We start from the raw sequence: 23,836 nt of genomic DNA, 5'->3' as shown, positions 1-23,836 counted from the left end.
ATGACTCTGGACTTTGCTGAACGCTTGTAAGATTTTCCAGCTCTGTACAGATGGCCTGCCTGTTGAGTTTACTGACTGACATCTTCTCAAGTGTCCCATTCTAATCTTCCCTGGTCCCAGGGGACTGTGGTTTAAGTCCTCTGGGTTTCATTGCTTGGTTCAAATGACTTCACTGCCTAAGAAGCAGTGTTCTGTGGTCCATCCTGCTCTGTAGTGGTCAACACTTGCCTTTGCACTTGGTCTGCAGTCAGGTCTTATTCTGGAGAGATAACTGCCCATGGACCAGGGTGGTCACTGTGCCAGTGCCTATAGCCACAGTCCCTCTTAAGGTTGGTGAAGATGTGACTGCTCTGAGATTTTATGATATTTGCACATTGCCTCATAAAATATCAGAATGAAGGGATGTACACCCTCTTGTGTTAGTTTCTATTGCTATTAAGAAATCACCACAAATTCAGAGGATTATTTTACAGTTTCCCTGGGTCAGGGGTTCAGTACAGTAGCTGTTCATGATCTTTCCATGCTGAAATCCAGGTGTAAGCCTGCTGCATGCTCATCTGAGGCTCACATCACTCTGTGACAGGGTGGTACAACTTGGGAAGGGACCCAGAGAGAGGACGAACCAGTCGCTCTACTCAGCTGCACCTCTACCTGAAAGAGTTGTCCTTCAGGGTTATTCAGGTCCCCATTTTCCTGCTTGTCATTAGCCAAGTGTCACTCTCAGCAACTAGAGGCTGCCCTTAGGTCCTTCTCCAAAGCAAGCAGGATAATCTCTCTCATGCTTCAAATATGCTACCTGATTAGTGTAGGCCCACTGGGGACGCTCTCTCTTTTGATTAACTCTGATTCATCAGATTAGGGACTTTAATTACATCTGAGAAATCCCTTCACCTTTGCCAGATAATGTAAGCTCATCAAGGAGTAGCATCCCACCCTAATCACAATCCTGCTTATACCCAAAGGGGACAGGGTTCTGTAGGGCCTTTGTACCCAGAGACAAGGACCTTGGTACCACCTCTCAGTGCTGCCTACCTCACTTCTCTTTTCTGTTTGAAATCCTCGTCTATTACATCACTGATTCCAGAAATTTCATCTTTTTCAATGGCCCCAGCTCCATGCTGGAACTTAGGAAAGGGAGTGAATCTTGGAAGTTTTCTCTTGTTTGTGTTGTACCCACGATGGCAAAGAGCACATGAGGAAGATCATAGAAAATTTGAAATATGCTCGTTCTAAGAATCTCTGTGGACAAACTTCAGACTAGCAGGTACTAAAATTATTCATCACCACCCTAATGAGTATAATCAAAATATGACTGAATACATCCCTAAATTCTCCTAAGGCATATTTTATAGACATCTGGTCAAGATGTGCTGTGACTTAACATAGTACTGGTGGCGAAAATAATAGCAATATGTGCTTTCAAACTAGGTGAGTATCTCTGTGCACTTGGTGCAAAATCTAAAACATGTATCATAAGAGGAGATGGCATTCATAGGGCCCAAGGCTGGAAACAGGCTACTGTGGTTAAGAGTTTGACTCCCAAAGCTCATAGAGAAATCACAGCCTGAAGCGGGGGTTGCAGTGGGCTCAAACGTCTGTGAAGAGAAGCTTTGAAAAGTCACCAGTGGCTTCCTGGTCTGTGATCTAGCTTAAGCTGCTACCTTAGTGTTGGGAGATCTGGGACAGCTTCATCTACATTCAGACCTAGTACCAGTCCCAGGGCTTTGCGGTGTTAACAGTTTATTATTATAGGGCAAAGAAACTTACTGGGAAACAAAGCATTCACAGCAGAGGACAAGCTCTTAAAGGTTTGTAAATTGCCTGTGGAAAAGAAAGAAGGAAAATTAGCACATGTGCAAGCAGGTGATTTCCACTCAGAAACTTCATGTTACCCCCAGGGTCGCTCCAGTGGCAGACAGGAGTGCAAAACACACAGTCCTTAACAAAACACAGAGCTGTTGAATGAGCACTAAAAATAAGAGCAAAAACTTCTTACAGTATTTTAAAAAAAGAAAAAAAAACTGCAGTCACAGTAGTTGGAACTGTTTAGAGTTGGCAGGAAAGTAGTTGGAGAAGAAAAACGTCTGGAAGGAGGGACTGTCTTAGAATGAGCACTGTGCCATGAGTTACAGAACCTAAGTAGACCTTGTCTTGAGTGCTATACTAATTTGTCATCACAAGAGACTGTCTAGGTGCACCACGCACTTACCCTGTATGGGACTCAGGTTTTTTATTTGGAAGAGTCTAGGTAGGGGAACTTGGAAAAAGTCTAAAATCCCTTCCAACTTCTAGAAAATGATGATTTTCTATTCTGTGACTATGTACACAAAGAAATAGATATTGATAACCACTGTGCCAAGTGGAAAAATACAGAAAATTGATTGGCCTTTATCTCCTCTGTATTTTTATATTTTGTCTTTTGCCTTATTACTTTGACTCTGAGGTTAGGGGAGAAATGAGAAAAAGTGACCTTCCCAATGCATGTGTGAAATCAAACATCTCCCAGCCAACAGTTCTTTTTGGAGAGGACTAACTCTCTCATGTTGTTCATCCAGCTAATATTTGATCGTCTGCACCCATGCCCTTGGATGAATTCATAAAATGCAATAAAAAATCTTTATTATTCCAGGCAGAAATGAGAGTGGGAAATGTCAAAAATACAGAAAAATATAGAAAAGTATTTTGATGATAGTTTCAAAGCAATGTTACAAGAACCAACTATGATTTCCCACAAGCATCTGACATCCTATCATATTCTTAAAATATATCACTAAGCTAGGAGGGCTTGACCAGTAATCAAAATGAAAGGTGACAATGCTAAAATAAATATAAGTATTCCAGAGTAAAACCCAGAATAGGTTTATTTGAAATGCCAGTTTTGACAGTTTTATGAGTCTAAGCACCTTAGTCAAGAGTACCTGAGGTTGGGAGATGGTGTGTGTGGAATGTATCTGATTATATATTTACCTTTTCAAAATTACCATCATTCCCCTTTTTCTTCCTCCACCAAGTTACACATTTTTTTCCTCCTGCACATTTTAATGAAACTCTCTACCAGCACTGTCAAAAATAATGACAGTGTTTATTACAAAGAATGGCAAACTTGTCAAGATAGTGCTGCCATGCTGTATAAATCACTGTTGATAGCTCATAGATTCATGTTTGAAGGTGACATTGCTAATCATGGGAAAATGCTCAAGGACCATCAATACAGAAGATAACAGCATTGGTGCTTGGAGCTGACCCACAATGCTTTGCAGTCTTTACATAAGGCCAGGGGGGTTAATGAATTTTTGGACTGACTTACTAACTTTGACCCTAAAGGGATCTGAGCATATGACTAAGAGTGGACCTCAACCATAATTATGGAGAGGGAAGACTTTTCCACAAGGGAGATTGATTGTACTTTGCCTATTTGAGCATGGCAGCCTCAACTACACAGTTTCTTTTTTCTTTTTGGTGATGCTAGGGTTTGAACTCAGGGCCTCACACTTGCTAGGCAGGTGCTCTATCACTTGAGCCACTCCCCCTGCAACCACGTTTTTCTAAACATCTGCTCGTTATTAGTTATTGAATTCATTGGTAGAGGAGTCTGAAACACAGTCAATGTTTTAAGCTGCACTATTTCTAAAATTCACCACAGAGGTAAACTTTCAGAATAGCACTTCATTCTCTCTGCAGCTTTATGTGCACACACCTCCTTACCCAGCAGTCCCACTGCTGATCCTGGTAGACGTTCATTACTATATACATATGGAGATGTCCAATGTAGAACCCATTCCACAAATACCAACTGTGCCACGCCAAGCTGTGGGCATGTGAGATAGAGCAGTGAGCAACTGAGTCCAGGGCCACTTCTCTGGTAGGGCTTCCATGCCAGTGGAAGAGGTAAACAATAAACAGTGCAGAAGGTCACCAGTCTATTAAAAATATGTAAAGTGCAACAGAATAAGAGGGGCCAAAGACTGAGGCAAGAAGAAAATGAGGTTGAGGCCAGCCTGGACTAAATAGCAAGACCCTGTCTCGAAAAAAAGAGGTAGGGGTCAGGCATGCAGGTTAAAGTTTTAAAGAGGGTGGCAAGGGTAAGTGGTTGGTAAGGTAGTATTTGAACAAAGACCTGGAGAAAGTGAGGGAGCTCTCCATACATGAAAAACTTGAAGCAACAAAGTAGTCATCAATAAACAACTGTTAAAAATGTCATCTATTCTTTCAGTGGAGTACTATGCAACCATTAAAAAGAGTGGGGTAGATCAGAATCAAGAGAGATTCAGGCACATTATATACTGGACTTTGACTGTGAATTGTTCTCAGAGCAAGCATGGCCAGAGAGGGAAGGACCGGAAGCGGGACTGGCCAAGGCAGAAGCTGCAGCGCAATTGTCACATAGGTCCCAGCCTTGGGGTTTCGGATTACTCTTCAGAGGTTTCCCCCATTCATACACAGGCGGGGACTTCTATCACTAGCTGCCTTGTTGACCAGTCACTGGAGGCCACTCTTGAGAGGACCATCTCCCTTGGGCCAAGGGCAATTCCAAGGGCGGCGTCTCCCAGCACCAGGGAGGATGCACCCTGTGGTCCCTGCTGTCCACATGCACCATGTGAGCTCCAGAACACTCATCTGCAGTTACAGGCTGCTCTTTCCTGAAGTGGATCACAAGAAATAAAGTAGAGTTGTCTTAGAAGGAAGGGGCTGAGAGGGAAGCAGATGCACTTTAAGACTTTAAGTCTTTTTTTGTTTTGGAACAGGGTCTCATGATGAAGCACACTGGCAACCCTCCTGCCTCAGCTCTCAAGTGCTGGGATGACATTGGTGCACCGCCACACCTGGCCACTTTAAACCTTTTCAGAGTTCCAAACATTGTGTTTTCTAAGTCCCTCCTGTATCATAGCAAACCTACCAAGTCACCCACGTACCTCATGAAATATTATTTATGTGCATCTAATTATACAAGTCAAATCTGTTTCAGTGATAGTCAGCCAGTTGATCTGGTACTATATTTTGAATCCATGTAAGTGAAAATGAAGTTCCAGTTTGCAATTTTCTTTGTTGCCTTTTAAAGCCATTTTTTTTAGAACTTATTTTCATGGTCCCTGTAGAGTTTATTGCCTGTCACGTCACTGAGTGCTGTCTGCACACACAGAGGCCAGTCCACCTTTAGCTGCTATGTTTCTGTAAATTTTGAACTTGCAAATATTATGTTTTTATTTTTAAATTAAGCACATGAAAAGAAGCTTAATATCCCTAGTCATCAGGGAAATGGGAGTCAAAACCTCAGTGAGATACTACCTCACACCTGCTAGGATGACTGCCATTTAAAAAAAAATCAGTAAATAGAACAGAAAAGAAGTGTGGTAGAGGATGTAGAGAAACTGAAACCCATGTGTGCTGTTGGTGGGAGGGTAAAATGTGCAGCCACTGTGGAAAACAGCATGGCAGCTTCTGGAAAAGGTAAAAATAGAAGTATCAGACAGCCAGCAAGTCTGCTTGGGGCACAGACTCAAAAGAATTGACAGTGGTGTCTCAAAGCAGTATTTGTACACCCACATGCACAGCAGCACTGCTCACAGTACTGGAGTATGTGGAAGCAACCCGTCACCATCCACAGGTGAACATACAGCTAAAATGTACCTATCCATACAATGCAATATTATTTATCCTTAAAAGGGAAGGAAGTTCTGGCACATGCTACAACATGGATAAACCTTGAGGACATTGTGCAAGTGAAATAAGCCAGTCACAAAAAGACAGATACTGTGTGATGCCACTTGGATGGGGTTCTTAAATATTCAAATTCATAGAGACGTGGAGTAGCATGATGGTTGCCAGGGGCAGGTAGGAGGAGGGAAGGGAATTACTGTCACATGGGTATAAGAGTCATTTTGACAAGATAAAGAGTTCTGGAGGTGGATAGGGTGGTTGCACCATCATGAATGATTTGGAACTGTTCACTTGGGAGTGTATAAGGTGGTAAATTTTATGTAATGTGCATTGTGGAGAGACTATGAAAAGCCTATGAGAACTGGATGTAAGCTAGGCGAGATGCGGCTTAATTGCTTTTACCTGTAGGCTGAGATGGGCATGGAGGGCTTTTTGGGCTTGGGTTTTTTGGGACTTTGGCTTGATTCTTTTGCTTTGGACTTTTTGGTGTGGGAAGCTTTTGGAAGGGAAAAGAATTGCCGAAGGGAAAAGTATGGCTAAAGAGAAGTGGATAGAAAGTCTGCACTGAGAACTTTAACAAAGGCCTTAGAAAAGAAAAGCCAAAGAGAACATGGGACAGTGCAAAATAGAGGACCAAGACTTTGCAAGTCTGAGCACTGAAGCTTTAAGAAAGCTAAAGAGAGAACGCTAAAAAAAAGCTGCAAGCCTGGGGGCAAAAGACTTTTAAGAGTGATTAGGCTGAAGATAAGCTAAGACAAAACATGGGACCGTGGGAGTCTCAGGAAAGAGGTTTTAAGCAATGTTTTAAAGAACTGCATGGAGTAAGGCCTTAAAGAATCAAGATAGAGAAGCAATGACCCCACTTTCTGTCTGTCTGTCTGTCTATCTATCCTGTGTCTTTTCTGAATCTCCAGTCGCCCCCAGTTAAGCCCAGTTAGGTTCAGTAATAACCAGGAGTGAGAGAGAAAAAGCTCGCACTAACAAAGGAGAGGGCAAGAAAATAGCGCCCCCTCCAGTGCATTTTACAACCAAAAAAAAAAAAACTGGAGAAGTAGATTTACCCAGATATTTCAGGGAAATGATATTACAGATTTTTTGTACCTTTTAAAAATATGTTTTTTTAAAAAAAAAGGAGAAAAAGAAAGAAATGTATTAAAAAACTAAAGCATTCTAGAAGGGCCGAACCCTCCTAATGGGTGAGCTGGTGCCCTTCTTGGGGGTCCCATAGTACCTGAGCCAATAGGAAGTAACCATTTGGCTTCCCAGTAGTCCAAGTTGCTGTGCACATCTGCCATTGCTGCCTAGTCAGAGACCCTCCCACCACGTGCAAATTATTTCACCTTTTCATCTTTCCCTTCAGTGGGTTTTTGATCTTGGTACAACTCACAAGAAGAGGGCTTGGTGAGGTCATGATGTTTTTCAAGAAGAAAGCAAAACTGAGGTGTGAGATCTCACTGCACAGCATGGGGGAGGAGGGAGAGGGAGAGGGATCCCAGCGCACCAGGCCATGCCCAGCAAGGTGTGACTGGACTACAGAAAGGGCTAGAGGAAGGCTTCACTGTGGAGGTGACCTTCACCTTGCCCTATGGTCAGGATAAATGACGCTCATTTTAGCATAAAATAGTGTTTTTTAAAAGGATGAAGCTCCCGACCAAGGATTTAATTTCCAAGGAGTTACAGAAATAAAGTTAAGGTAACATTGAGCCAGCTGTAAATCTCTTATAAAACTTCCTGAGTATGATATAGTGAGGACACATGTGGATTCTGGAGTCAGAGAACTGAGGTGGAATCTGCCTCAGTCACATATTGGCTCTGGGACCTTCAGGAAGTGATTAAACCATGACCAGGACTCAGTTTTCTCAGATGTGGACTGAGTATAATACCCCTTTCCTCCTAAGGTAGATGAGAAAACTGAATAATTTTCTATTCTGAAAATATTTACTATGGTATCCCAGACATTGTAAGTGCTCAATAAATGTTGTATATAGCAGATGTCTCTCAAGTTTCTCCCCTATCACTTCACAGAACCCTGGAAGGTAAATGTCATAATGCTCCTTTCAGAGAAGATACAGCAGCAGAAGTTCAGGAAGGTTAATTAACTCAATATCATACCAAACTTTCACAGGAAGACACCTGACTCCATAGTTTAGGGTATTTCCCACCAGAGAATAGGTGATCAACAGCAGCAAGTCATTTAACATCTTTTTAAAAAATGATACAATATCACAGCATTTATACAACATTCTTATGTGCTCTCTTTGCAGTATTCATCTTTTACTGCAATAAGAAAATTAGTAGCCTGGCGCAGTGGCTGAAGCCTGTAATCCTAGCTACTTGTGAGGCAGAGATCGGGAGGATCAAGGTTTGAGGTCAGCCCAGGCAAAAGTTTGTGAGACTCCCATCTCAACCAAAGGCTGGGTGTGGTGGTGCATGCCTGTCATCCCAGCTACATAGGGAAGCATAAGTAGGATAGTGGTCCAGACTGGCCTGGCGTAGAGACCCGATCTCAAAAATAACCAATGCAAAAAGGGCTGGGGATGTAACTGAAGCGGTAGAGCACCTGCTTAGCAAGCACGAGGCTCTGAGTTCAACCTCCAGTACCACAAAAAAAAAAAAAAGGAAAAAGAAAATTAGTAGAGGATATTCCATCTTTAGAACCATGGAATCTAAGACTTTCATTGTTTGAGAATACTTACAGTTTGTGATGATGCGAAGAAATTAATCCCTGAGCTGTAATCAATAGTATTACTCACTTTTGTTGCTTTTCTCTTGCTGGTATCTCTGGAAATGAATCACTCCCAATCAAAAGGCAACAGTGACTTTGTATTTTATTTCCTTGTCTGGGCACTAGATGTCACACTAAGTAAAGTTTTAGAAGTTGCTTTTCAAAGCAGGGTGTGGCAGTGTCTAAACTTTAGCTGTGAAAAATTACAACCTTTACATATATATAAAGTTTAGCTTTATATTTCTAGTAAAATGCAGTAAACGAAACAAAAAGATTTGCCCATCAGAAAATAGAGTTGGAACAGCAGCTGACTGTAGTGACTGTTAAGCAGACATATTCCACTTATATGCACACAAAAAATGGTGTTATTAGAGGCAAATATCCATGGTCCTTTGCCCTCTGAGATGGGGAGCAGGTTTCTGCAGGAAGAAGCAGACACAACTCTCTAACCTGCAAGGAGTAGAGACAGGGAAAGAGGCGATAATGACTGTGAGTTTCATTAAACCTTGCCATTCTCAGGACATGTGTGATTGCCTTTCCCGAATGGCTTAAAGCAAAGACGATGAAGTGATGGCGTCTCCCAGCCTCCTCAGACGCTTCATTCCTTGATCTGGGCTCTCAGAAATTCAGATGAAAATTGTAGGTCGACATTTGGATGTGTGTTCTCCTTTGGGAAAATACATGTGTTTAAAAAAAAGTGTTAAGGACTGGGCATCCAAAGGAATTAGATGATTCTAACTTAGATGTGTTACTGAAACTTCAGCAAGTTCCCATTGAAACGTTTGGAATTCATTGGACACAGTTAATTGAAGTCTTAGTTTTAGTGGTTGTAATCAAGTCTTAGTTTAGCATTGTATTTTTTCAAGTAACTCAGCAATGAGTTTAAACTAATTATCTGTATCATGGATAGACAGATATTTCTATTTGTAACTGAAGTTGTAAATAACATCTCTAAAGGGTGAATGAAGGTTTTCTAGGGCATGTATAGTGAGGTCATTTCCATGGATATAATTGGTGAATATCAGTGCCTTGCTTGTGTTAAGAGGTTCTGATAAATAAGGTGACACTTAATAAAATACTAGACTTTGGGCTTGGAATTCGTCCACATCTTCCTGATGTTCTGGAGATATAGAGATGACTGGTTGTTTTAACAGTGCTTTCTAATTCTAGGTAGGTCACTAGTTCTAGAATCCTGCTGTGACTTGGGACTTCTCCCCTTGTATTAATATTGCTGCAGCCTGGTGGGTTTTGTTGTTGTCATTGTTGGCAGCACCGGGGTTTAAACTCAGGGCCTCATGCTTGCTAGGCAGGCGCTCTTACCGCTTGAGCCTCTCCATCAGCCATGTGTGTGGGGGGTGGGGTTGAGATAGGCTCTCACTAACTGTTTGCCCAGGGCTGGCTTCGAACCATGATCTTCCTGATTTCAGTCTCCTGTGGGCCGGGGAGTCAGTGAGCACTAGGATGGAGGCAGCCCAGGCTGTTTCTCCCCTAAGCAGTGAAGCAGCCACAAGAACTCTCAGTAGCTCTTCATGCCCTCCTCAGGTGTGAAAACCCAGACAGGCTTTAGCACACTATGGTGTGCACATAGGAGAACCCACGTGTGTTGAACAAAATGGAACAAGACAATTTCTCCATCAAGTTGAGAACTGGGTTTGTTCACTGTGGGCGGCAAGGTCATATAGGAATTCACCGCTGAGTTATTGAGTCTCCACTGGGCCAGGCTTTCAGAAATGTAGGAATTGTCCCTGTCGGGTGGAATAAAACAACACCCTTCAGCTTGGTTTAGTTTTGGACTGTCACTGCCTACAACTTGTCAGAGAGGCTGCGTGGCCTTCCTGGTTTTCCCACTGACTTGCCTTTTGATTTAGAGACATGAGCTCAAGACCCTTTGCAATTTATTTGCACTTCTTCATTTTTTTTTTATTTTGTTTTTTGAGACTAGGATTCACTGTGTAGCTGAGGCTGGCCTTGAACTCTTGGTCATCTGCTTAACCTCACCAATGCTGGGATTACAGTTGTGTACCACCACCCCCAGTTGCAACAACACTTTGTAGTAATATGTTGAGGCTCAACCAATATTAATTGAGCGCCTGCAGTGTGCTAGTCCTACCAGGAATCAAAACCTGAACAACATATATCTGCCATAAGGTGCTTACCAAACAGTAAAGAGAAGCAGGTGTAGTGGTGCCTGCCTGTAATCCTAGCACTTAGGAGGCTGAGGCAGAAGGATAGCTAAACTTCAAGGCCAGCCTGGGCTACATAGTGACAGAGAGAGAGAGAGAGAGAATAAGACAGCCACACTTTCTGAGGCACTGTTTTGAGTGACTTGAGTTTGGAACCCCAGGAGAAGCAGCAGAGAGTGCAGACCTTTCCATTACCTCATTTGTTCCCCACAACAACCCGTTGAGGACATGGAGTCTCAGAAAGACTGGTACTGTCTCCAAGGTTACTCAGCCAGGCAGTGATGAGGCCAAGCTCACCTTGGAACTCACAATGCAGGGGTTCCAAAGCCTCCCCTGTTATCCACTTCCTTTCTTTCCATCAGGATGGGCATCTGGCCTTCAGGTGACTTTGTTCGATTAGCCAGAGGATTTCAGACCATGGATCTCTCAGGTGTCTGAGAACCATATTTTTATTTCCCTCAGGTCATGGATTGACAGCAGTCAAGGAAAAGGCAGGGGCCACGCTACGGATTCACAGTGTACATTCTGGGCCTTCTGAAGGGGCGCCACCTGTGACTGAAGGTGAGCGATGTGAGGACTGTGAGAGATATGCTGTGTGCACCATTAGAAGGTTCCCAAGTTCAGATGGGCAAAATGAACTTGAACTCAACAGGATTGTTTCTCTCTTTAGCTGCAGATGTGAGCACAGATCAGGCTCCTGCAGGAAGCACCCCCACCTCACCATCGCCTGGTTCGAGGGGCGTACTGTCAGCCCTCACCCACGCTGTTCACCACACTGTGAGTCCACTGCTTCCTCTGTTGTCCCTTTCATGCTTCCATTTGCCAGTGACCTAGATACATCAGAGGGAACATGGCCTTGTTCATGACTTTGGATTACGGCTTTGCTATGCCTTCTGCTGCAGAATAGGTGAAACCTTGGATCCAAAACAGTAAGGGTAAAATGAAATGTGGTTTATGTTTAAAAGAAGAGCTGTTTGAAACGTGTATTTTTCAGTCTAACAGTGTCCTTTCCAAGTGCTGCAAGGACAACCTCTGGTTGGAGGAGTGCAGCTGTTTTCCTGGATGGACTGTTTCTCTTAACCCTCTATTTTTAAGTTTTTTATTTTATTTTATATTTAGGACAAGAGTCTACCTATGTTGTCCAGGCTGGCCTTGTACTCACTATGTAAGCCAGGCTGGACTTGAACTTGTGATCCTCCTCCCTCTGCTTCCTCAGTGCTGGGATTGTAGGCATGTGTCACCACACCCAGTTTTAACCCTTGATTTAAAAAAAAATTCTAAAACCATTCATATTTTTAAAAAGGAATAATAGACCGGATATATTTTTAAAGTGTTTCCATTAAACTAAGATCAATTTTCTTCCGCCACCCCTACCTCCCAATTCCCACTCTGTCCTTTCTTTGCATAACCCTAAATTTATTCCCTCAGGTCCTTAACTCTCTCTCTTTTTATTTACTTATTTTAATTGAAATGTAGTTTATTTTTTCACTGACATATCTGCCTCCTTCTTAAAGGAAGCTTTCTTTTGGCAATAAAACCTGATGAATAATGAATGAAAAAAAGGGGGAGGCACCCCAACTGAGATGAGGCAGTTTAGAAAGGATTTATTTTCTTTTATCTAGAGCAAGTGACTAGTTTGTCTAGAAAAATGGGTTATGTTCCATTTATTCACTCATCCAGTGATTCACTTTAGAAAGAGGTACAGTTGGCCCGCACTATGTGTCAGGAACCCCACTGTCTGCGGGGTATCAGCTGGCAAACTAGAGGGTGTGATGTCTTGCGTGGCAGGGACACCACAACAGTCAAGTTCACTGTACTGCAAGAAGGGGAGAAAGGGCTATGAACGACACAGGAAGGTGTCTTTCCCAGACTGTGGTGTCAGCACTTCAGGAATATAGCAAGCGACTGCTCCCCTCCTTGCTGCTTGAGGACCTCTAGACTGGGCAGGGTGAAGGACAAACACCAGTGCCAGTCACATAGGCTACTGTGGAGTTTGCAGAACTGGGGATGGAAGGAGCTCTTTCAGCATCTCTGATGAAGAGAGGAATTCATAGCCTTTCTGAGCCACTGTACAGGGCACCTTCAGCTTCCTGTCTGTGTTATCTCCAACTTCCTTCCCCCAGCTTCCTGACACCACCCCCCCAGGCTTGCACAAACTCAACTTTATTCTCTACTAAAGTGACAAGATGTGAGGGACAGTAAATCAAAGTAAGGATGAATTGCCAGTAAAGCCCATCAGCTTCCCAAGGTTTGTTCTTGGAAAGTCTGTCTTACTGCTTGATTATTGATTGACTCCCAGATTGGAAAACTAAAGTCTAAATGCCCAAGATGAAAATGACTGATAAGGTATATTAGTTCAGTAAAGTTGAATATTGCTATTTAAATATGAAGATTGAAAACTGTATATAGATAATAATATAAAAGTGTATCGTTTTCATATAAGGTGGGGAAAATATGGGTGTATTCATATTATAATTATAGTTGAACAGTTGAGGTATATGTACAAAGAGGTTTCAAAGAAATGTATGATTCTGTTCATGTGAGCAGTTTATGTTTTAATTTTTGTTAAAAGGAAAACAGTGGCTGACAAAGGGACTTTGCAGTGTGCTAACTGTGTAATCGAAATATGTGAAAATCAAGCCTCTTATTCCATTAATATGCTAATTATAGGTCGTTCTTGCTAGTTTCTGATTGTATCCATGAGCCATCTAAAACAGCCTGATGTCCAGGGCCCTAAATTAAGGAATTCCCTAAGTTAACAAGAGTATTTGACATTTTAATAAACTGCTCTAAATAATTCTGTTGCTCAGTTTAAAATTCCTTCAAACGAAAAACAGCAATTGGGTCACCTGTTACTTTTACGTCATTTACACATACCTACTCATATAAACAGAGCCAGTAAAACTAATCCCTAATGTACTCTGGGTTTTTCTAAGCATCATTTTTAATAACATTGCAAGCCTTCCAAATTATAGAACATGTGGTGTTCCGAAGAAAAGAAAATAGGATTAAATGGATGATAAATCTCCCAGTGAGAAAAAGTTGTGGCTTTATATTGATTTTAATATTTGAAGACAGTGCCAGTTACCTAGGAGTTGCTGACTGCTGCAAAACATCCAGATGTAAAAAATCTAATCTTGTGTAATTATGTCACGAGCAGGGCAAAAGCGTCTTAACTGGGGGTCTTGACGCTTTGGAATTCATCGGCAAGAAAACCATGAATGTCCTTGCAGAAAGTGACCCGGGATTTAAGCGGACCAAGACACTCATGGAGAGAACTGTTTCCTTATCCCAGGTTGGACTCATTCCTTTTGCAATTTTCTGTCAATAAAATAAATAAATTTTTATTTATCTTTTTTGAATAGGTCATTTAAAGCAGGTGCTCAAATTCAAATGGCATGTCTTAGAGGAGACTTTGCACTTTAACTTTTTTTTTTTTGTAGTGTACAAAAGCTCTTTTCCAAGGAAGGTTTTTATTTTATTTACTTTTTTTTATTGTTATGCTGGGGAGGGGAGTACATTGTGGCATTTACAGAAGTTCTTACAATATATCAAACATATCATGTTTGAATTCACCCCTCCATCTTTCTCCCTTATCCCCTCCCTGCATTCCTGGAATAGTTTCAACAGGCATCATTTTTCCATTTGCATACATGTGTACACAGTATTTGTACCATGTTCAACCCTCCCACTGGTACCAACACCCCAGGGAGAACATGTTCTACCCTCCTGTTCTCTGACTTTAAAAAAGAAAAAAAAATGACATTTTTGTTTGTTTAAGATAACTACACAGGGAGTTTCCTTGTGATATTTCCATGTATATATGTGTTATAACCCAATTGGTTCATCTCCTCTGTTTTTCCTTTTTCTACCTTTGGACTTGAACTTTGAGCAATGCTGAAACTGTTGATTTGGGGACACTGGTAGATGGACTAAATGCGTTTGGCATTAGGAGACAAGCATGAACCTTTGTGGGTGGGGGTGGAAGGTTATAGCTTGAATATGAAATGTCCCCCTCAGGCTCATTTTTTTAAAGTTTGGTCCCTAGCTGTTGACACATTTTTGTGAGGTAGCAGAAACTTTAAGAGGTGGGGCTTAGCTAAAGGAAACAGGTCACTAGGAGTGTGTCCTTGAGGGGTGTATATTGTCCTTGGCCCCTTCCTCTCTCTCTGCTTCCTGTCTGTCTTGGTGGTCAGCCTCACCTCAGGCGCAAGGTAATGGAGCCAGCTGACCATGACTGAAACCTCTGAAATCATAGCAAAATAAATATTTCCTCCTTTAAAAAAAATGCAAGTGGCACAAAAAAAGAGTAGAGAACAAAAAGTGAGTTTCTGATACACTTTCCCTCACACCTGGCCACTTAATTCCTTGTGGGAGATGACCACTGTTAACAGTTTCTTATGCATGCTTTCTATTATCATACACCTGTAGATTCATATAGAGGCACAAACAGAGATATAATTACATCTGCTGCTCTACATATAGACAGGTGTACATCTGTACATGTACACACACTGTTTCAATCAAATGGTAACATAGTAACCATATTCTTACATATTTTGCTTTATTCACTGAATAATTTCTTGAAAATTTTTCCATTTATGGCATTGTATGTATCCCCAGATATACCACTTAATAGGTGCATGACCTTAAGGGGTTACTTAACCCCTTCGTGCCTCAGTTTACTCCTTTGGACACTAAGGGACCACATTCATTCCTACTGCTAACTTTGTTGTAGGGTTTAATGAGTTAGAACAGAACCTGGCACAAGCATGGATGTATCTGTGTGTATGTACACATGTACATGTATAAATTGGATTCTGATTAAGACAGTGTGATGGAGAAAATAAGACTGAGTCCAGAAACGGGCAAATTCTGTCTTTTTTGGCTGTTAAAAAATAAGATGTGCAGTAGATTGGTTTCTCAGGTTACTTTGGTTTCATGCCACCTTCATAATTTTTATTACATCTGCATGTAGCCTACTGTTAAAGGGTAGCACTGCTCTTAGAAATGTGTCGCCCAAGGACCACAGTGGCCATCTGCAGTGCTCTCATCACACATCCAGACCACTGGGGCAGGTACAGCATGGAACATTCTGGAACACACCTGAGCATTGCACCTGTAATTCATATGGCCTGCTTCTGCTGGGTCACTACAACACTGTGGACTTTACCTCCTTCCAAACAGTAATTTTTCTTTTTCCTTTTTTTTTTGATAGGATCGGAGTTTGAACTCAGGGCTTTGGGCTTGCAAAGCAGGCGCTCTACCACTTGAGACACACTTGCACTCCAGTTATTTTGGAGCTGGGGGTTTCACAAAATATTTGCCTCGGCTAACCTCAAACCATGTCTTCCCAATCTCAGCCTCACTAGCTGGGTTACAGGCATGAACCACAGGGCCCTGCCTGAACAGTAATTTTTATTCATTCACTCACTCATTCATTCATCCATTCTTTCTGCCCTGTTTTATCCAAAATGGATAAAAATTCCTGTACTTTAAGAACTTTTCTAGGGAGGAGAGACAGCAAGCAATAGACATTATTTAGTATTTTAGAAGATAATGAGTGCTGTGAAGAAAAAAAGACAACATCCAACAGGTGGAAGACAATCAGGAACTGGGAGGGAGGAGCAGGGTCAGTAGTAAATAGGATGATGGGCATGGAGACAATGGCACGTGAGCAGATATATGGAGTTGATGATAGCATTGACCGTGCTGACACCTGGATGAAATACATCCCAGGCCGAAGGAGACACACATGCAAAGGCCCTGAGGCAGCAGTGTCTGGAATGCACAGTGACCAGCAAGGATGCCATGTGATGGGAGAGGAGTGAGCTACGATGAGAGTTGTTGAAGATGAGGCCAGAGTGGTGGTAATAGGACACAGGTGATGGTAGATCATGGAGGACACTTGTGAGGACTTGAGTTTTACTGTTAGTGAAGAAGCAAGACTATTGCAGCATTTGGAGAAGAGGAATGACAGGAAATGACTTGTACTTTAAAAAGATCGTATTGTCAGTATGTTGAAAATACATTGGGTGAGGCTGGGCATGCTTGTAATCCCAGATACTTCGGAGACAAAGGTAGAATAATCATTGTCCAAGGTCACTTGGGTGAAACCATGACACCCTATCAAAAACAAACTAAAGGAAAAAGAACAGGGCATGGCTCAAGTGGTAGAGCACTTGCCTACCAAGCACAGGGTCCTGAGTTCGATCTCCAGTACCACCCCCGCCAAAAAAAAAATAGACTAGATGGAGGGAGGGCCAAGGGGAGGGAGACCATTTAGAGTGTGTAACATTCCAGGTCCTCTCAGAAGCAGATGCCAAGATCAGCTCAAATGTGCAAGGACTTCACTAGTGGAAATAAGGTGAGAGAACGGGGAGGAGCCCCCAGAAGGATGGGAGGACTGTTAGACCAGGAGCCACGTGTGGCTCCAGTGAAGAGGGAGGGAAGACTGGAAATGTCCTAGCCTGCCATACAGCCTCCTAGAGATGGGACAGAGCTGTGGGAGGGTCCTTCAGGCAGTCTGCCAACAAGAGTAAGGTGACCTCCACTTTCCACCTTGTTACATATTTTATAAAAGGCTAGAAGAGAGGTCTTTGATGGTACCTTCCAGCACTAAGAAACAGTAAGTGTCTGAGGTGGCAAGTCTGCTCATTGCATTAGGTTTCATCATCATGCATTGTGTACATGTATCAAATTATCATACTGCACCTCATGAACATCTGTAATCATAATGTGTCATATTTTAAGAAAAAGTCTACTGACAAAGGAGTCCCTCCATCTCCAGGACCTGGTCTGCTTCAGTGTCCCTGCCACAGTGGTGATTGGCGGTGAGAAGTGAGGGAGGCTGAGGGATGGATTTGAAGCCCTTGGTCACTTAGCTCCTGGAGCAGGAGGGAGATCTGAAGGGTCACTCCGCCAGCCCAGGAAGCACCTGCTGTGATCTTATCACGAGATGAGATGGCTCAGAGCAGTGTCGAGGTGCCTGCTTATGGCACAATTTGAAAATAGGTCTGGACTTCTTGATGGAGTATGAGCTGGGAGATAAAGGGAGTGAGAGTCAAGTATACTCCAAGGTCTTCAGAACAACAGGAAGGATGAAGCTGTCATCAGCTGAGTTAGGGAAGTCTTTTACAGTGTTCCTTTACACTAAAGAAATTGTGTCAGTCAGTTTTCTAGTACTATGATAAACAGCTTAAAAGGAGGGCGTGTTTATTTTGGCTCACAGTTTCAAAGGTTTCAGTCCATGGTCAGCTGACACCATGGCTATTGGACCATGGTAAGGTAGGACATCATGGTAGGAAATGTGTGGTGTGGCAAGTCTGCTCACCTCATGGGAGCCAGGAAGCCAAGAGAGAGAGTAAGGGGCCACGCATCCCAATATCCCCATCAAGGGCACACCCCCAATGACCTAACTTCCTCCCACTAGGCTCCCACTTGCTAAAGGTTCCACCATCTCCCAGAAGCACCACAGACTGACCAAGCCTTTAACACAGAGCCTTTGGGGGGCATTTCAGATCCAAAGTATAGCAGGAGTATACAACCATAGCAACCAGAAATACTCACATGTGTGCCACCTAAATTGCTCATGTGTTCTATTCCAGAAGCAAAGGGAACATGTTTTGAGAAACATAGGGACATGGTGGTTCTCAGATGCCACTGACCAAGTCTCCACATCATCCCTGCTGTTTAAACCCATCCCCATTTCTTCTCCCAAGGGAAAATGGAACTGGCATCTTTTATCAAGGGGATTGTCCTTAAGGCAGATTTGATCCCACTCTCCACTTCATCTTTGCTTCCCTCTTGCCAAAAGTGCAAATTCAGAGGTGGAAGTTGGCATGGAGAAAAGGCATAATCTCAGAGTCACTTTTTTATGTCACCCCCCCCCCAAGCCCAAGGGGATAACTGATTTTTATTGCAAGTGTTAAAAACTTACAAGAGATAGTTTCATTGCATTGTTTTGAAAACTTAAAAATGCTAATTCAGTCTTAAAGAGAGACAGGAGGGAGAATTCTTTCCACAGCCCAGTGGATTCTTGGCTAACAACCTCAAGAACCCCGAAGGAGAATGGGGCTGAATGTTTTATTGGCACACAATAAACACCAGAGTCTATTCTTCCCCTGATCTTCCCCTGTGACCTTGTGGTATTGCCCGGTATATTTATGGTGCTCTGCACAGATGTTAGAGACCACTATAAATGTAATGCCCCAGTAAACTTAATGAGAAGCCCCATAAAAGATGCTTAAAATCATCGAAAGCAAGTGCAGAAATTGGGAGTGACTGATAGACTTGTTCATTTTCTCACCTTTTTATTTAAACAACAAAAGATAACTGGAGGGATTGGGGGTGTGGCTCAGCAGTAGAGCACTTGCTTAGCATGTGCAAAACTCCATCCCCAGCACTGCAAAAATAAATCAGTCAATAAATAACTGGAGGAAAGTCATTAATGTGGGCGGGAACTCAGTGTGGTCACGTTTCTGGACACCAGCCTGTAAACTGATTAATATTCAGTACCTAGTGGTGAATACATTATGAGTTTATAGTCATTCATTATTTTCATGGAAGATATCTAATAATTCTATACACAATAGTTTTTAAATCATAACAGAGATAAATCAGACCAGCTTATTTCTCTTTTGAAAACTGCCTAGGTGCAGAATTTTCAATTAATCCTGTCACAAGGGATTAGACTTTCCCAGCATGCTTAAAACTTGTTCATTTAAAAAAATTCAGGCATTTTAGGAAATAAGGAAGTTAGACACACACACACACACACACACACACACACACACACACACACACGGGAAACACTTCCGGGGAACCCATTTAAAGCTTTTTCTATGCTCCTTTCTAATCTTATTTCTGGACATAGAAGTTTTGCTTCTTTTTGCCCTGCAAAAACATGAACACATGTTTATGAACATACAAAATGTGAATATGTAAAATTCAAAATGCAATATTATGTAAATATTGTCGATAGCTTCAATCAAAAAACAATTTTTAGAAATCCTAAAGTGACCAAATCTACCCTTCCCAGACATGAAGTCAGTCCTCCCCATCGCCCCATCTTACACAGGAAGGGGGCTTTTAAGCATCCAGCTGGCATATAAACATTGCATATTTTTGCAGATGTTGAGAGAGGCCAAGGAAAAGGAGAAGCAGAGGTTGGCTCAGCAGCTCACGGTGGAGAGGACCGCACACTACGGCATGCTGTTTGATGAGTACCAAGGTCTGTCACACCTGGAAGCCCTGGAAATTCTGTCCAATGAAAGTGAAAGCAAGGTACATCCGCTCAGGCCATTGCAATGGCATGTTCAGCGATACGTTTTCTTAAACATGAAAGCAACTGGGAAAGGCCACAAAAAGACCTTTTCTTAGAGCCTTATTATTGTTGGGCTAAGATGACAAATGCCATACAGCCTGATGACCCGTGAAGCTACATGTAATTTTCCCTGTCCTGTGCCAAGCTGTTACCCCACCCCAGACCCAGAGGGCCAGCACAGGAAGTCACCACCACCCCTCCCCATGGTGTAAAATGCTGTTCTGAAACTTGGCTGTCAGGGTCCTGGCCTTCCTCTCCCCCTTGGTAATGTACTCAGCTCAGTCCCTTACCAGCCCTTGTCTTCGTTCCTACCCACTGAAAACGGTAGCCGATGTTTCTTTTAGACCTGGCATTTTTAATATACTTGTTTTATGTGTTGTATTGTTATTTGTTCAGCCGCCTTGTTAGAATATCTGGGCCATGAGGTGCAGAATTATCAAGTAGGAATTCTGTTGGGGAATGCTACCACACAGAGACCTGGCCACCCAACCTGCCTGATGACCCCTCAGTCACAGTCCCCCACAGTGACTCCAGAAGACAAAACATGAGTAGCAGAAGTGAGCAGGGCTTGGTGACTTTTTTTCTCCCTTAAAAGTACTAACCAGGCCCAACCCTGCTTAGTTTTCGAGATCAGACAAGATGAAGCATGTTCAGGTGTTATGGCCATAGTCACTGGTGACTTTCTTAAAGGATCTTCGGGGAGGGGGGTGTCTGTGTGTGTGTGTATTGCACTTATATAGTTGCTGTTGCACTTATATAGTCACTATTCTAAATGCTATAAAATTGTCAGCTCATTTACTTGTGCATATGGCTCTGTGTAAGGCTGTCGGCCTGACACTACTCTGGGGTGCCTTTCTAGTGGAAGCTATGGGGCAAATTGTCCTGGTGACACTCACTGGGGAGACATCCTCAGACAGGAAGCTGCACTTGGAAGTCAGCCTCAGCATGGAAAAGTAATTTTTGACTCTGGCTAGGCTTTGTCCTCTTATGTATGGATTTCAGGGAGACTGAGCCGTTCTTGATGTCTGATAACAGACAACCAAGAGCCAAACAGGATAGAGAGAGCCTCCTCCACCCCAGATCACCGAGCTCCATGTTACCTGTTCTGCTCTGTGTTTCCTTCTTTGTTATCCATGACCTTCAGTGAAAACCTTGTGGTTAAAACTAACAAGGTTCATCCTCCAGAAAGGGACAAAATCTTGACTCTCTGCTGATACAAAGTGAAAGCATAGTAATTTATTTAGCTATTAATTAAATGAGGAAACCAGGCAGATGTTATCACTGCTTCACAGGAAAAGCCAAAAAAACACAAATTTATGTAAAATAAAGAAATGTTGGCATGAACATGCATGCGGAGAGACACAAACCTGGTTTTCAGCACAGCAGGGGATATGTCCCGCAGCTGACAGAATTCACTCACAAGTCTGTAGAAAGGACTGAATTTGCATTGCCATGAGCAATCAACAATTTACACAGCTGTAAAATTGTTCCCGTAGATTCAGAATCCCACACTCCATTAACTTAGTGCTCGAAAATACTCAGTTTTCCACAGAAGTACAAATTTTATCCTGCAAAGCCGGGTCTGGAATTAGACTTTATGTGATTATACATCATTCTGTAGCTGTTTGATTTTGAGCCCCGCTTCAATCTCCTTATCTATGAAATGGGAATTGTAATAGAACCTGCCTCATAGGATTATTCAAAGAATTAAATGGAATAATCCATGTGGAATACTAGCAGCATGTCTAGTATATAAAACTCAATAAACATTAGCTGTTCTTTTCTGCACACATGTAAATATGTACATTTAATGTTGATGACATTTTGTTTTCCTTCTTCTGCTATATACATTTTTATTATTAAAATATTGCAGGGTGAGCATGGCCCACCTGTAAAACATTACAAGCTATCGTGATGGAAGAGAAAGAGAGTCCATTCTGGTTGGTTCCATCAAAAACATCTTAGATGTTGGGCAGCATGGCTTCACCTATAATCCCAGATACTTGAGAATTGGAATTACAGAGGATTGAGGTTTGAGACCAGCCCGAGGGGAAAAAAGCCCTAGACCCTAACTGAAAAATAACCTAAAGCAAAAAGGGTTAGAGGTATGGCTCAAGTAGTAGAGCACCCACCTGGCAAGAACAAGACCCTGAACTGAAACCCCAGTCCTGCTACACATAAAAATGGGTTTCAGCCATGAAACAGCCTGACAAAAAGACCCTTCCAGCTCTTTCACTGCTAGAAAAGAGGTTTAGTCGTTTGAGGATGTGTTAGCCAGCCCTACATTACTATAACAAATACCCAAGATCATCAGCTAATAAAGAGAAAAGGTTTATTTTAGCTCATGATCTCAGGAGTTTCCAGTCTGTTGTCAGTTATCCCTGTTACTTTTTAGACCTGTGGCAAGGCAGCACTTCCTGGCAAAAGCACATGGTGGAGTGAAACCACTCATCTCATGTCTAGGAAACAAAAAAAGAGAAAGAAAAAGAGGCCAGGATCTCACAGTCCCTTCAAGGATGGGTCCCCAGTGACCTGAAGACCTCCTACTAGGCCCCTGTTCTTAAAGGTTCCACCACTTCCCCGTAGTGCCACACTGCAAACCAAGCCTTTAACACATGGGCTTTTGGGGCCACTGCAGATGCAAACTAGAGCAGAAGGGTACATTTCCTCTGTTTATCCCACTGTTTCCACAAACTCTGATTTCTTTCCTCAGCATGGACACTTTTTATGGTATTCACAGTAAGGAATACAGAAGTGGTTTTTTTATTTTTATTTTTTTTTTAACTTGGGTAATGATAGTTACTGGGTGCTATAATAATCACTCTTAAGAATATCAGAGTAGAAAAACAGAAGTTAATTTTCACTCCTGTGACAGTCCAGGTTAGGGGTGCCTGGTCATCAGGCACCTCTCCTGTACTTAAGGATTCAGGATTCAGGCTCTGTCCATTCTTGTGGCTTAGCCAGATTTGTTCTCAAGTACACAGGCCTCTGACAAGAATACAAATGGAGACCCCAGGGTTGCCAGGTACAACCAATAAAAATACAAGGTAACTATGGCAGAGATCTATCATATAACATTGTGGCTGTATTTAATAATAATGTGTGCGTATTTCAAAATTGCTAAAAGATTAGTTTGAATGTTCTCACCACAAAAATGATGAGTATGTGAGGTGTTCATTGGCATGCTACACCCTTCCACAGTGCACATGTTTATCAGAATAGCGCACAGGACCCATGAAGATATGCAGTTGTCTAACAAACTAAAATTCAGTTTTTAAAATAAATAGGAAAGGGAAGGAGGGTATAGCTTAGAGGTAGAGCCCTAGCATTCATGAAACTCTGGGTTCAAATCCCAGTACTAAAATAAGTAAAAAAATAGGAAGTAGCCCAGAGGCTACTTTAACATTTAGCTGTAGATAAACAGCAAATAGTTTTAGTGTAAATATGTCTCATGAAATATGTGAGACATACTTGTACTAAGTAAATATTCATTATTTATCTGAAATTCAAATTTAAGCATCCTATATTTGATCTGGCAATCCTACAAAAGTTAAAGAACTTTCTTAAACAAACTGTAAAGAAAATAAATGTTATCCTCCTCCCTCCACTAGTATACTTTCATTATGACTGGAAGGTCAATTTCCCATTTAGAATTCTCAGGCTACTCGAATTTCCACGCCACTCTCCAGCCCCCTCCTCCTATCTCCAGCTGTCTCTCCCTTCAAGCAGCCATTGTACACAGGTGTATAAGGCACCTGCAAGCAATCCCCTCTGACCATTCCTTGGGCCTGGGGTGCACACTTGTCTCACTCTGGTGAGCACAGCTAGGGGAAGAGGCCCAGGAAGGCCTTGGAAAGAAACCTTCAGTAACCTGGACAGTGTTCTAGAAGGGGGAGTATGGCTTTGATAGGCATATTCTGTGGACTCTGTGAGCACACCTGTCCA

At 42.3% G+C, this 23,836-nt stretch overlaps 1 protein-coding gene across 1 annotated transcript in view; it reads left to right on the top strand.

The window, feature by feature from the left end:
• The window catches only part of Fam114a1 (family with sequence similarity 114 member A1), a 66,423-nt gene that overhangs the window by 21,485 nt on the left and 21,102 nt on the right, over positions 1–23,836 (top strand). Inside the window, exons 5-8 of the mRNA XM_020161885.2 lie at positions 11,029–11,127; positions 11,237–11,343; positions 13,727–13,861; positions 19,699–19,851. Of these exons, the coding sequence (XP_020017474.2) occupies positions 11,029–11,127; positions 11,237–11,343; positions 13,727–13,861; positions 19,699–19,851 (494 nt within the window). The remainder of the gene's footprint in view (positions 1–11,028; positions 11,128–11,236; positions 11,344–13,726; positions 13,862–19,698; positions 19,852–23,836) is intronic.

The sequence above is a fragment of the Castor canadensis genome, chromosome 9 (assembly GCF_047511655.1).
Source record: "Castor canadensis chromosome 9, mCasCan1.hap1v2, whole genome shotgun sequence".
Taxonomy (NCBI): Eukaryota; Metazoa; Chordata; class Mammalia; order Rodentia; family Castoridae; genus Castor; species Castor canadensis.
The sequence above is the reverse complement of the archived record's forward strand: the minus strand, read 5'-3'. Positions and strand labels throughout refer to the sequence as shown.